General features: G+C 50.1%; 1 protein-coding gene across 14 annotated transcripts in view; it reads left to right on the plus strand.

Annotated features, from left to right (window-relative positions):
* SLC2A9 (solute carrier family 2 member 9) overlaps positions 1 to 13169 on the plus strand; it is a 225401-nt gene that overhangs the window by 146240 nt on the left and 65992 nt on the right. For 13 of the 14 annotated variants that reach the window (XR_011437222.1, XR_011437223.1, XR_011437224.1 and 10 more), the window contains one exon: positions 4071 to 4181. Coding sequence is in view for 10 of the 14 variants with exons in the window: in XM_023638351.2 (XP_023494119.1) it covers positions 4071 to 4181 (111 nt within the window). In the remaining 4 variants the exon portion in view is untranslated. Of the gene's footprint in view, positions 1 to 4070; positions 4182 to 4616; positions 5760 to 13169 lie in introns of those variants that run through there. The other variant, XM_023638354.2, reaches the window with a different exon arrangement.

Genomic DNA, 13169 nt, shown 5'->3' on the forward strand with positions numbered 1-13169 from the left:
TGTTTACAACTCCCCCTCTCCCTCTGACCTCCGCTTCCATCCTTACATCTTCTCTCTCTGACCTCTGACCCCTGACCCTCCTACCTGCCTCCTATAAGGACCCCTGTGATTACATTTCTAGCTCACCTGGGTAACCCAGGATACCTGCCGATCTCAAGACCCTTGACTTGCCCAAAGTCCCTGCTGCCATGTAATGCAGTGCTTTCATGGGTTCCTGGGGTGAGGCCGTGGACGTCTTTGGGGGAACCACTGTGCTGCTCACCACATCCTGCAAGCGGGTACCAAGTCATACTCTCTGTCCCTGTCACCTGGTTCTGGGCAAAGGGAGATCAGGTGTTCTGTTGCTCCTGAAGCTCAGCCAGAGAGAGTTTGGAAGGCATTTCTCAGTCGAAGGCCGTGCAGTCAAGGCCATGGGCATGTATGGGACGCGAGGTGGAGCAACGGAGAGAAGAGGAATCTCAGGTCGGTGTGCTGGGCTCACAGCCGCAGCCCAGCCTGTGCGGCAGTGGGAAGAGCCAGGCCCAGGAGGCCGACAGCCAGGTCCCCACCGCTGGGGCGTTACCGGCTGCATGTGGTCTCGCTGACCCTCCGGCAGTGGCACCTTCGCAAGCTGCTGAGGGTGGAAAACGGTTATGCACTTTATGCTTTGTCTCCAAAGCACTGTGTGGTGAGCTGAGAACGAGGGCTTCAGGGCGTTAGAGGCGGGGAGTGGAGAAGGCCCAAACCCTCTCCCTTGCCCCCCTCCCAGCTGCCCGCTGCAGGTCCCTCAAGGCCCACCCTAGAAGGAGGAGCCGGCCTCTGAGAAGCTAATGCAGACGCGCTTCCTCCCCGGCCCGTGCGCGACTGTCCGTGTTCTTTACCAAGGAGCATCCGCGTCTCCGCAGAGAGAGGGAAATCTTCTAGAATGACACTCACCGTTCATTATGCACCAGCTGTATAAAGGATGTTTTACCTCATCATTTGAAAAATTTTTACAACAACCCTGAGAGACAGAGTAGTCTCGCTTTCTTTTAGAGAACAGATGCTCAAAGCCGATAAGTCACAGGCCCCCAGCTCACGAGAGGCAGTGGGCCGCCCTCCAGAACTGCTGCTCCTTCCTCTCCATCCTCCGCCTCCGGGGGAGGAGATGGTCGAGAGCCCCGTTGTGTCTCGGACAAGGTCAACGCAGAGCACGCTCCATGGCCAGGGCCCCGCGGGACACACTCCAGATTTCCTGGTGCTTCGGCTGTCCGCCGCCCTCAAACTGCCGCATCTAATAAACCTCAGCGGGAGCAGAGGCCGAGGCGGTTGCCTTCCTGCTCTGTACGATGATGCCGGGAGTCGGAAATGGCTTCACAGAGGCAAGAGAATGAGACTGGCAGTTTGTGTGATGGACAGGCCTTCCCCCTGGGGACAGGGCCAGCCCAGCAGGTCCTCCCTGCAAGCTCTGGACTCGGGGAGAGGGTCTGAAGGGCCAATTTCTGCCCACGGCTGGGTAAATGCTTTTAAGTGTGAGATGACTGCAGAGCTGCTTTCATAACTATCCCTGAGGAGCGTGTAATTTTAGGCTCGATGACTCTTCACTAACCTTTAAACCCTTCAGGTGTGCCCAAGGCAGCCTTGCTACGGAGAGAATTGAAAGCAGGGAGGAAGAGGGGTGGAGGGGATGCGAGGAACTGGGAGGGAGCACCACGCTTGAAGCCGGAGTGCAGCTTCCAGGGGAGGAGCAGAGGCTGTGAAGCCTCTGGAACATGAGCAGGTCAGGGCGTGGGGCTCCGCACCGAGGCTGGGCATAACACAGACGTCAGGGCCACGTGTGCACAGGTGGCGGCTGGGCAGCCTGGGCCATGGAAAGGGCCTGCAGAGACCCTGGGCTATTGGAATCAATGAATTGGGATGAAGATTAAGAAAGGCGTTTAAGCTCCTCTGATCCATCCCTGAAGATGTGCTGGGGACCACAATTACCTTCAAAAGGGGGCAGATTATGGGGCTGGCCCGATGGCCTAGTGGTTAAGTGCACTCCGCTTGGGTGGCCCAGGTCTGGGGGTGCTGATCCCAGGTGTGGACCTCCTCCACTCGTCAGCCATGCTGTGGTGGCATCCCACATACAAAATAGAGGAAGATTGGCACAGATGTTAGCTCAGGGCAAATCTTCCTCAAGCAAAAAAAATATATAAGCAAAATATATATATTATATTAAATAATATATATATTTATATATTATATATAATAAACATATATATAATAATATTATATTAAATAATTATATATTATATTAAATAATACATAAGCAAAAATAATATATATTTTATATATAAAATATATATTATTATATATACATATATAAACAAATTGAGTTCAGACTGAGGCTTTTTGGAATAATTTTAGCTTCTGTCACAGCCCTGAGAGCTGTAGGAATCAATGAATTTATCAGAAGCCACTGCTTTACTCTCTGGATGCGACAGCAAAGATGGAGTCTAAGATTCTATTTTCTCAGCTCACTCAGGTGAGAGGCAGACGCAGGACAGGAGGGCCTTTGCTGTGTGTGGACGGTAAAACCCGTGTTTGCCGACAGCTGCGTCGGTGCGCGCGGGCTCGGAGCCGTCCCAGCAGCCGTCGCGCTGGAGTCTGTAGGACGCCCATCACTTTACAAATAATTACTCGCCTCCCTACAAAATAAATCACCTGTAGATCCAAGGAGGTCCTAGATTAGATCTTCTCCCCCAGCGCAGGACAAACTTTGCTGACAAATGCTGGTGACAAGACAAATTTGTAGACACAAGAGCTTTCTCCTGAAAGGCAGTAAGAGCCACGTGGGAAGAGCGCTCCCAGCCACAGTCAGCCCACGGGCACGAGCCGCGAGCTCGGACGTTTCCGCGTAATAATGACCCGTTTATGATGCTTCCGAGGCCCTTCGAGGCAGTGGGTCTCCCGTCAGACTACATATATAAGAACAGCATGCTTTCCTATCATTCAGCAAGCTCTTGCTTTCTGAGGAAATGGCTGGGATTGCAAGAAAACAAGTGATTTGTGTCCAGCCTATTGATCCAAGACTTTAAGTAAATAATGAGCAGTGGCAGTTCTTACCCAGGTCCCGACACCAGAGGACAAGGAATCCCAGCAGGTGGGGTGAACGGAGGCCCTGCAGCCAGACCTGGATGGAGCCGGGGCTCAGGACTCCACAGCCGTGATGGTGATGCCCTGCGAGTGGCTGTTAGGGTCAGGTTTGGCCTCATGTGGCAGGGATTTCAACAGTGACCTAAATGAAAATAGTTTTCTCTCTCCCGTGAGGGGAACTGGGAGGCTGGCAGAGCAGCCCCAGGGCCACACTTCCTGCTTGGTCCAGGGCAGTCCCTGTTTAGTCCTGTTGTCCTGGAATAATTATTAACACTCTTGAAAGTGCCCAGGTTTGGATAATAAATTAAAGAATCACTCTAGTGAGTAAGAATACAGGCTTCTTCTAACTGCCTGTTCCAGCTTCTGAGCAGGTGGCTTCCATCCTACAGCAGGTGCTCTCTGTATATCATGCAGGTTGTGCATTGCACAACTCTCAAGAGCATCATGCACATTGTATCCATTGTAGATTTATTATGGCAGTTTTCCAGTGGATGACAAAGTGTCTTGTGGAGCAGGGACCTTTTCTAATTCTCACAGAGTTACCATGGGTGTCAGCAGCAGTGCTGTCTTGTGGTCACCTAGTGATCCAAGAGAGCTGCTGAAGCTCCAGCCATCACATTCACCATCCTGACAGCAGACAGCAGAAAGGGTGGAAAAATGGGATCACACCTTCTTGATGAAGAGCTCGTTTTAAGGAGACTTTGTGGAAGCCCCACCACCACTTCTGTTTGTATTTCATTGCCACATTTTGCAGAGCACACGTCACTCCCAGTACTGTAGGAGTTTTATTAGTAATGAAGAACGGGAAAATGTGGGAGAAGGGAGAAAACAAGTAGTGGGCCACGCCACACAGCTCCACCTTGCGACCGCGGATTTAGCAGTGACTCTCAGAGACCACCTTGTACCTGAATTTAATTTAGGAAATGGATGCCTTTTCCTGACCCTCCTCCTTCTCTTCCTTTCCTGCGTTATAGATCTGGTTCTACACCAACAGTATCTTTGGAAAAGCTGGGATCCCTCCGGAAAAGATCCCGTACATCACCCTGAGCACGGGCGGCATCGAGATTTTGGCCGCGGTCTTCTCTGTGAGTAAACTGAGTGTCGTTCCTGAGAACATCGCAGGGGGGTCAACAGCACAGGGGAGGTGGGGGGCGGCAGTGGGGTGACACACGGACGCACAGGCAACAAACAGGCTCGCCTTTAAAGGAGCCTGCCCTCCATCACTGGGCAGGCGTCTGAATTTTAGGAGTTTATCGTGAAGTCCATCACTGACGTTTCACCCATCTAGAGCATATTCTTATTTATATTTTACTTCCCTGTGTCTTCCTTTTAACAGCTGGGTCCCTCCTTTGAACTCTCCCCTAGTCACAAATGATGCAATGTGATGAGCACCCTGTGCGGGGGGCCGCATCCCCCGGGAGTGCAGATCAGAGTCCCCATGAGCCTAATGTCTGTTGACATGACTTTAAAACCGTTTCAGAACCACTAGCTGTCATCTTCCCACCCCAAACCCCATGTAGGAGTTTGCAAGACAAAGCAAAGGAGAAAGGACGTTCCAGTTGATCGGTGTGATAGACAGCGTGACTTTAACAATAAGCAAAAATGTCCAAAAGAAGACATGGAGCTCATCCCTCCTTCTCGACCTCCAATATGCAAAATAAACATTTGGGGTGGGGGAGTTAGGGGACTTCAGAATCTAGCAGAAATTGCACAGTTTTGGAATCAGACCAAACTGGATTTGAATCTTGGCTCTGGAACTTGTTGGCTGTGTGATGTTGGACAATGCTCTCAACCTCTCTGAGCTTCAGTTTCTCTCTTGATGGGATGTTCATGTCTCTTCTACCTTGTGGGTGTGCAGTCTGTGCCTCACATTTTGGGCACAAAGTACACGATGGGGTTCTTTTCCAAAGGAAAGAGAAGAGGGTTGGGTCAGAGTAGCGTTCCCTGACCTTGAGGGATGGGCTCATTTCTTTCCGCTCTTGCTCGCTGCTTTGTACTAACAGGATGGATACTGGTGCAAACCCGCAGAGGCTTCCAGTGGCTTTTCTGACCCATTTTCAACAGAACGCTTTATGTCACTCCTTGCTCTTAATGGGGTCTGCTAACAAGACGCTTTTAAAAATGGATGCCATAAAACATGCGGGGGACCGACGTTGTCTCCTTCCCCTTCCGCTGCAGTGTTTCTTGTCAGAGGGAAAATATGTCAATGGTTCACCATCTGGAGATTTCACAAAATTCTTGTCTCAAGGTGCAGACCCTATCCAGTCGTGATTAGTTGTTTTGCATTGATCAACAGAAAGGCAGAGTCGGCGTGGCATGAAAATGATGGGAAAATTACAGAGTTTGTTTTTTGGTAAAGTATTTTTTTTGTTGTTATAAGAAATCAACATGAGCTCATTAGGGTAAATTTGTAACATTCAGAAAAGTAGAAAGAAACGAAGAAGAAATTCCCGGATCATGCTACTCGGGGAAGTTTGGCCAAAGCTCCCTTTGTCTTTGCTCTGCGTACATGTATGTTTTATTCTTTCACAGCAAGAATCCTATTCCATGTACTCATTTTCATCCTGCTTTGGTTAGCATAACTTTATGTCAGAATTATTTTCCCTTTCCTTATTTGTCATTTCAGTAAATTTTTTATTAAAGTGTAACATACATACGGAAAAGTATGCAGGTCCTCGGCTCTCTGAATGCACACTATCCTTCTTCAAAACTTGGCTGCCCAGCGGTGTCCTTGACTGTTGTCTGCGAGGTGGGGCTTGTTGAGCATCTCGGCTCAGAGCCTGGACAGCTGAGCTGCACGGCCTGGATTCTGATCCCAGCTCCGTCCCCTTTGAGCCGGGTGGCCAGGGGTAAATTACTCAACAGCCCTGTGACTCGATTTCCCTGTTGCTGTAATAAGGAGACCACTGCTGCAGGGTGAGGGTTGAACGAGTGAGGACACATTTTGTGATGTGAGCAGTGCCCGGCAAGGGCTGTGCTCTCGGTGGCTGTGGACTGTCCTTCCTCCACTGGTGGGGTCCGCTGACCGCCATTGTAAGTTAGGCTGTGGGACTGTGGGGGTGTCCTGGCAGAGAGCACGATTTCAGAGGATTTATTCCACAGTCTTTTACAGTTGAGGTAAGTCCCAGAGAAGTGACTTGCCCAGGACACACAGCCAGTGGAGTCAGAGCCTGAGGAAGTGGGGGAGCCCCCACTGTTCCCCAAGACCCTGAGTGCTTGACATGGGTGTCATGAAGGCTCACCCCACTCCTGAGGGGTCGGTCATCGCCCCCCTTCGGAAGAGGAGCAGGCAGAGGGAGCGGTGGCGCTTCTAACCTCGGCCTCCCCAACTCCAGGAGCCCCCACCCCCGGCCTCCTCTCTCTGCCTGGCAGACTATCTTCATTAAAAGCTGACAATATTTGACAAAGTGTTTCTTGGAAGTGCTGACCCCAGGAAGGGGAGTCAGTGACTGTGCCCTCTAAGAGGGCCTTCTAAATCAGGACCAGGGTCACAGCCTCTGCGGAGTCTGCCTGCTGCTCCTTCAGGTCGGGATCATGGTGGATCACGGTCATTGGGATCATGTACATTCCAGAGGGGCGGGAATCCCCATGTGGGCCCACCGCGGGGGAGTGCGGGCTTCCTAGTCTGGCGGTGGATCCACTCATTCATGCCTTCCTCCGTTCCACAAGCAACTCTTGGGAACCCACATCATGCTCATGCTGGAGGTCACCAGTGACGTTGCCATGGTCTAGAGAGAAAGACAGACTCGGAAACAGACGTGTACCGTGTACAACCCTGGGATGAGCTCTTCTGGGAGGGCTTCCTGGAGGAGGAGCCCAGGAAGCCAAGAGCTAAAGGGCCAGCAGGAATTAGGCAGGTGAAGGGAAGTGAAGTGCATTGGACAGCCTGTCCCCGGCCCCTGGCACACTGTGGGCGTGGTCCCTGGTCACCTGCTCTCCTTCCTAGTGTATCTTCTCAAAGAGCTGGGATGCAGAAGAGTCCATTGGAAACAGTCCTTAAAATGGTAGCATTTACCCCAATCCCTGGAAAACCATGATGTTGATTCAACATGAGACTGGGAGTGGAACAACGTGCTGGGGGAGAAAGAGTTTTGGCGTTAGAGCCTGGTGGCTCTGAACTCAAATCCTAGTCACCCATTTACCAGCTGAGGGGTCTTGGGAAAATTGTCCAACATCTCTGAATTTATTTGCTTGTCTGTAAAATGGACAAAACCATGCCCACCTGTGGTAGGCAGAATACTGGCCCTCCAAAATGTCCGTGGCCTAATTCCTGGCAGGATGAAACTGTTACCTCATATGGTAAAAGGGGCTTTGCAGACATGAGTCAGTTAAGGTTCCTGAGATGGGGAGGTTATCCTGGATTATCCGGGTGGCCCAAGAAAAATCACAAGAGAGAGTCAGAGAAGGAGATGTACTGACCGAAGCAGAGGCTGGAGGGAGGCAATTGTTGGATTTGAAGACGGGGGACGGGGCCACAAGCCCAGGAATGCAGGCAGCCTCCAGACGCTGGTAAAGGCGGATGGATTCCCTCCTGCAGCTTCCAGCAGGAACACAGCCCTGCCAACAACTGACTTTTGCTCATGAGACCAATTTTAGACTTCTGGCCTCCAGAACTGTGGGAGAATAAATATGTGTTTCTTTAAGCCAGTAAATTTGTGGTAATCTATTACAGCAGCCTCAGGAAGCCAATTCACTACCTTCCAGTATAATGGAAACGAAACTCAGAGTGCATGAAGGTGCCTGTGCCCTTCCTGCCGGGGTCAGTGTTCAGTAAATCCCTGGCCTTTACAAAGCTTCTGTTACCTTGTTTCCAAAAATATAGATACTGTTTCACCCAACTCTGCGAGGTAATTGCCTGTCAAAAAGGACTTTCCAACTTTTTCCTTTCTTCTTACCGAGAAGCCTATTTTGACAGTCTGTTAAAATGGCTTTGGGGCCTCATAAAATGGAGAGGGGAAAGGCACGTTTTTTCATTTGTTCTGCAGGTCATTTTGGCTCACAGCATTGCTCGTCAGCATGGGCGGCCGTCAATAATTGCCACCTTGCAGAACAGCTGGTTTTCCAAGTTGATTTTCTTGGTGCAGCATTAACTCTCTGAGGAGTGAACTTCCACTGAGGGTCATTCGGGCCGTGGGAGCCTGAGCATCTGGGCCACGTGGGGCAGCGGCTTGTGGAGCACGAGGCTTATTCCGTCGAGGAGCAGAGACTCTGTGCTTTTCCAAATCAGGGGAAACGGAATTCACGTCACTCTCGCTCCTTCCTCCTCGCAGGGAGTTTTTGTAGCTGTCAGGAAGCGACTATGCCTAGAGTTGAAGTAAAAAAATCCCATGGTTTCTGCCACCTCCAGTCGCCTCTGCTTCCCAATGGAGTCCACAATTTCAGAATCAAAGGCTTGAGAGTTCACGGCCGCATCTCGAGCCCCTGCATCGGTCACGTGTTACGGGAGAGAGTGGAAGAGGCAATGAGGCAGAATGGTGGACTGTGTGGGCTCTGTGGTCTCCTGGCCCTGCGCTGACTAGCTGGGTGACCTCAGGCCAGTTACTTAACCTTTCTGAGCCCCCATTTTGTCTTAGGAAAAGTGGGGATAATGACTGATCGATACTTCAACAGGTGTGATCCTGAGAATTGTGCAGTAATGCACAGGGCTTCACACAGAGCTGGTACTCAATGTTAATTACTGTTATGGGCTGAATTGTGTCCCCACGACATTCATATGTTGGTGTTCTCACCCCCATCACCTCAGAACATGGCCTGATTTGGAGACAGGGTCATTGCGGATGTAATTAGTTAAGATGAGGTCATCCTGGAGTGGAGTGGACCGCTAACCCAGCATGACTGATGGCCTGATACAAAGGGGACACATGCAGACATGCGCCCAGAGAGAACACCATGGGAATTCTGAAGGTGTGCTGCAAAAGCCTAGGACTCCCGGAAGCTGGGAGAGATGCCTGGAGCAGGTGCTTCCCTGCGCCTTCAGAGCGAGCATGGCCCTGGCGACACCTTCATCCCAGACTTCTGGCCTCCAGAATTGTGAGGGAAGAAATTTCTATTGAAATTTGAATTGAGAAATTCGAAATTGAAATAAGAAAGCCACTAGTTTGTGCTATGCAGCCCTAGCAAACTAATACAATTATTATTGGTTACTAATCTTCCAGGAGAGAACCCAACATATGTTATGGAAAAATCTGAAGATGCCCGGCTGCCTCCCCAAAACGTAGAAGGTGAAACTGGGGCCGGAGTGTTTATTCCTTCAACACTCAGCAAGTGCTGGCTGGTCCCCTGCTCTGTGCCGAGCACGGGACTAGGTGTGTGGGATGCAGCAGGGGAGAAAGGAGACAAAGTCCCTGCCCAGGAGAAGGCAGGCTCCTCGTGGCGGGACAGTGAACAGTAACATGAGCGAGGAACAGTGTGTTGGGTTAGACGGTGAAGGATGCTCTGAGGATCAGAGGAGCAGAGAAAGGGGGATCGAGAGGTGGGGCGGGTTGCTGTGTTAAATATTGTGGTCAGGCCCAAGGGATGAGGGAGTTGTCTACCCAGATGACCAGAAGAACGTTTTGGGCGAGGGAGCAGCTAGAAGGAAGGCCTGCATCAGCCAGGCCCCAGCAGGAGAGAGAGGCACGGCGAAAGTGAGTAGTCAGAAGGCAGAGGAACACAGGCGTGGGTGGGTCTGTAGCGTGGGTAGGCCACCCATCAGGAGCGGGGACCTTCAGTAGAGGGACACAGCCAGCCATATGTGCCTGTAGGGGGGCAGCCAGGGGACCCACACCCCAGTCCATTCTCTTCTTTCCTCCTTCTGACTTCTTACTGGGGCCTCGTTTGCTGACACCACCCAGAGGCAGAGTGCAATGGGGCCTGTTGATCTGGTCCTCTGGGTCCTCCTCCAGGACACAGAGCAGGGCACAGGGTGGCTCTGGAGAGGTGAACAGAGGATGTCCAGAGCAGGCCCCACACAGGCAAGAGCATGCGCAGCGGTTTGAGGGACCACGGGGAGGCCGGTCGTGGGGGGCGGGCGGGGCTGGAGGGCTGGGCCCAGGGTGTGGAAAGCAGAGTCCGTGTCAGGTGTAAAACAGATCCCTCCGGCCACTGTAAAGAGAATAGGTGTCAGGGGGGAGGACAGGGTAGACACAGGGAGACGGTTAGGAGCCTCGAAAAGAGGCCGATTTCCCCAGGGACTCATCGGACCGCGTGTGCTCTGACGCTGGCATCAGACCACCGAGCGCAGCGAATCCTCCTCCGCCCGGGAAACCTTCCCGTTGATAAATACCGATTCTGCCGCATTTCTATGGGCCGCAGAGTCGCTGGAAGAAACAACCCCCCACCTCCACTCACGTGTTAGAGGAAGTCCCCAGTTTGTCTGACAAAGCTTACAGGAACTTCGCGGAGGGAGGGAACCACATCAAGCAAAAGTGGCACCAGGTTTCTCCCTTGGGCCCCAAGCTCTTGGAGGGTGGGGCGTGAACGGCTGCCAGGGGCTCCGTCCAAGCCGGCAACACCCACCAGAGCTGAGAAATTACGATTCAGACTAAGCAGCTTTTCCTCTTGGGTGCTAACATGGTCCTTAGAGAAGCGCTTGTGTAATCCATTATCTTGGTCGGAAGCGTGCATAGAGATAAGGACTGTCCTGGTTCTGAGGGCTCATCCTCATGGGAGGGGGGTAGGGAGGGGGGACGCAGAGGCAGGCCCCACACTCCCAGCCGACAGGCGGTTTCTCCCTGGAAGCCCATTTCCCTGGAGGCCCTGTTCCCACCCACCCTCAACTCTGAAAATACCTTTTTTTTTTAAATTTAATTTTTATTGAGTTAATGATAGGTTCAATCCTGTGAAATTTCAGTTGTACATTATTGTTTGTCAGTCGTGTTGTAGGTGCACCCCTTCACCTTTTTACCCACCCCCCCATCCCACCTTTCCCCCAGTAGCCACAAATCTGTTCTCTCTGTCTGCATGTTTAAATTCCTCATATGATGGAGTCATACAGAGATTGTCCTTCTCTATCTGGCTTATTTCACTTAACATAATTCCCTCAGGGTCCATCCATGTTGTTGTGAATGGGACAATTTTGTTCTTTTTTACGGCTGAGTAGTATTCCATTGTATATATATATCATATCTTCTTTATCTACTCATCAGTTGATGGGCACTTAGGTTGCTTCCATGTCTTGGCTATTGTAAATAATGCTGCAATGAACATAGGGGTGCATGGGACTTTTGGAATTGCTGACTTCAAGCTCTTTGGATAGATACCCAGTAGTGGGATAGCTGGGTCGTATGGTAGTTCTATTTTTAATTTTTTGAGAAATATCCATACTGTTTTCCATCATGGCTGCACCAGTTTGCATTCCCACCAACAACGTATGAGGGTTCCTTTTTCTCCACACCCTCTCCAACATTTGTTACTATTTGTTTTGGTTATTTTTGTCATTCTAATGGGTGTAAGGTGATATCTTAGTGTAGTTTTGATTTGCATTTCCCTGATGATCAGCGATGATGAGCATCTTTTCATGTGCCTATTGGTCATCTGTATATCTTCTTTAGAGAAATGTCTGTTCATGTCTCCAGCCCATTTTTTGATTGGGTTGTTTGATTTTTTGTTGTTGGTTTGTGTGAGTTCTTTATATATTATGGATATTAACCGTTTGTCAGATGTATGACTTGCAAATATTTTTTCCCAGTTAGTGGGTTGTTTTTTTGTTTCAATCCTGTTTTCCTTTGCCTTGAAGAAGCTCTTTAGTCTGATGAAGTCCCATTTATTTATTCTTTCTATTGTTTCCCTTCTCTGAGAAGACATGGTGTCTGAAAAGATCCTTGTAATACTGATGTCAAAGAGTGTACTGCCTATGTTTTCTTCTAGAAGCTTTATGGTTTCAGGTCTCACCTTTACGTCTTTGATCCATTTTGAGTTTATTTTGGTGAATGGTGAAAAAGAATGGTCAGTTTTCATTCTTTTACATGTGGCTTTCCAGTTTCAACTCTGAAAACACCTTTTGATCCTGTGGTTCTATTTCTGAGTTTGGCCAAGGATGCACCACACGTCCGTCCCCTGAGGCCCGCCCTCGGGCTCCTGTGCTGTGCTCCCAATGCTTTATTTCCCTCCAAATGTCTCCTGATTTCCTCTTCATCTCTGGTGGCTTCCTTGGCTCCCCTGTGCCTCGGCTGGTCCCCCCAGCTGCTGCCATCAAAGGAAGGTGGGGACATGGCCCCTGGGGGTCAGGTGGAGACGGCAGCTGCTCCCACCACCCTCTCCCCTCTGCCACCAGGCTCCCTCCACTCCGTGCTCCTGATGTTGGAGCACTGATTCCTGTCAGCTGGCCACCCAGCTTTCTCAACTCCTTTTCTTTAAGAGCTGAATTTTTTTCCACCTGCCCCAAATCGAGAATGGTTTAGACTTATGATCATAAACCTCTTAAAAACCACCTTTTCCTTCTCAAGACGGGCAGGAGAGTGGGGGGCGTATTACCCTTAGAAGCTACAGAAGCTATGGCTTCAAGCCAATTCTAAAGCAACCCAAAAGGAAAAATTTTCCCCAGGACTTGAGAACTTGGAAAAGCCTGGGCTCCTGGCACCTTTCCTTCTGTTCTGGCTGGCCCCGTCCATGTCTGATTTTGCACTTTTGTTGAAATGTCTCAAGACCATTTAATTTGTTATACCTGGGCATCATGGACCACCTTGGAATGATAATCATTTAGAAAATAACTTTTTTCATTTCTTATACCTTTGGCCCAAACAGATATACAAGTCTCTCACACGTTCATCTTTTAAACAGACATTTCTGGACAAAGTTTATGTTTCAATAAACAGTTTTCAATTTTAAGTTTAGAGAGTGCCTATTCCAAGTAGAAAATTGTTCCTGAGACCCTGTCTTCTGAATACAGACTTTAAAACTCCATTAACTTGCAGATAACCACAGCTTTCCGAGGTCTCTGCTTTTCAGACAGAGACTTGTGAAAGCAAAGACTCGCGCTTGGATGTTTAAAACAGAAGTACAAGCAGTTAGAAGTCATGCCGAAATAGGACGTTCTCCTGCCATCTGCCTTTGCTTGCTTTTCTCTGCCGAGAGAGCCATAATGAGAGCATTCG

This window comes from Equus caballus, chromosome 3 (assembly GCF_041296265.1).
Source record: "Equus caballus isolate H_3958 breed thoroughbred chromosome 3, TB-T2T, whole genome shotgun sequence".
Lineage (NCBI taxonomy): Eukaryota > Metazoa > Chordata > Mammalia > Perissodactyla > Equidae > Equus > Equus caballus.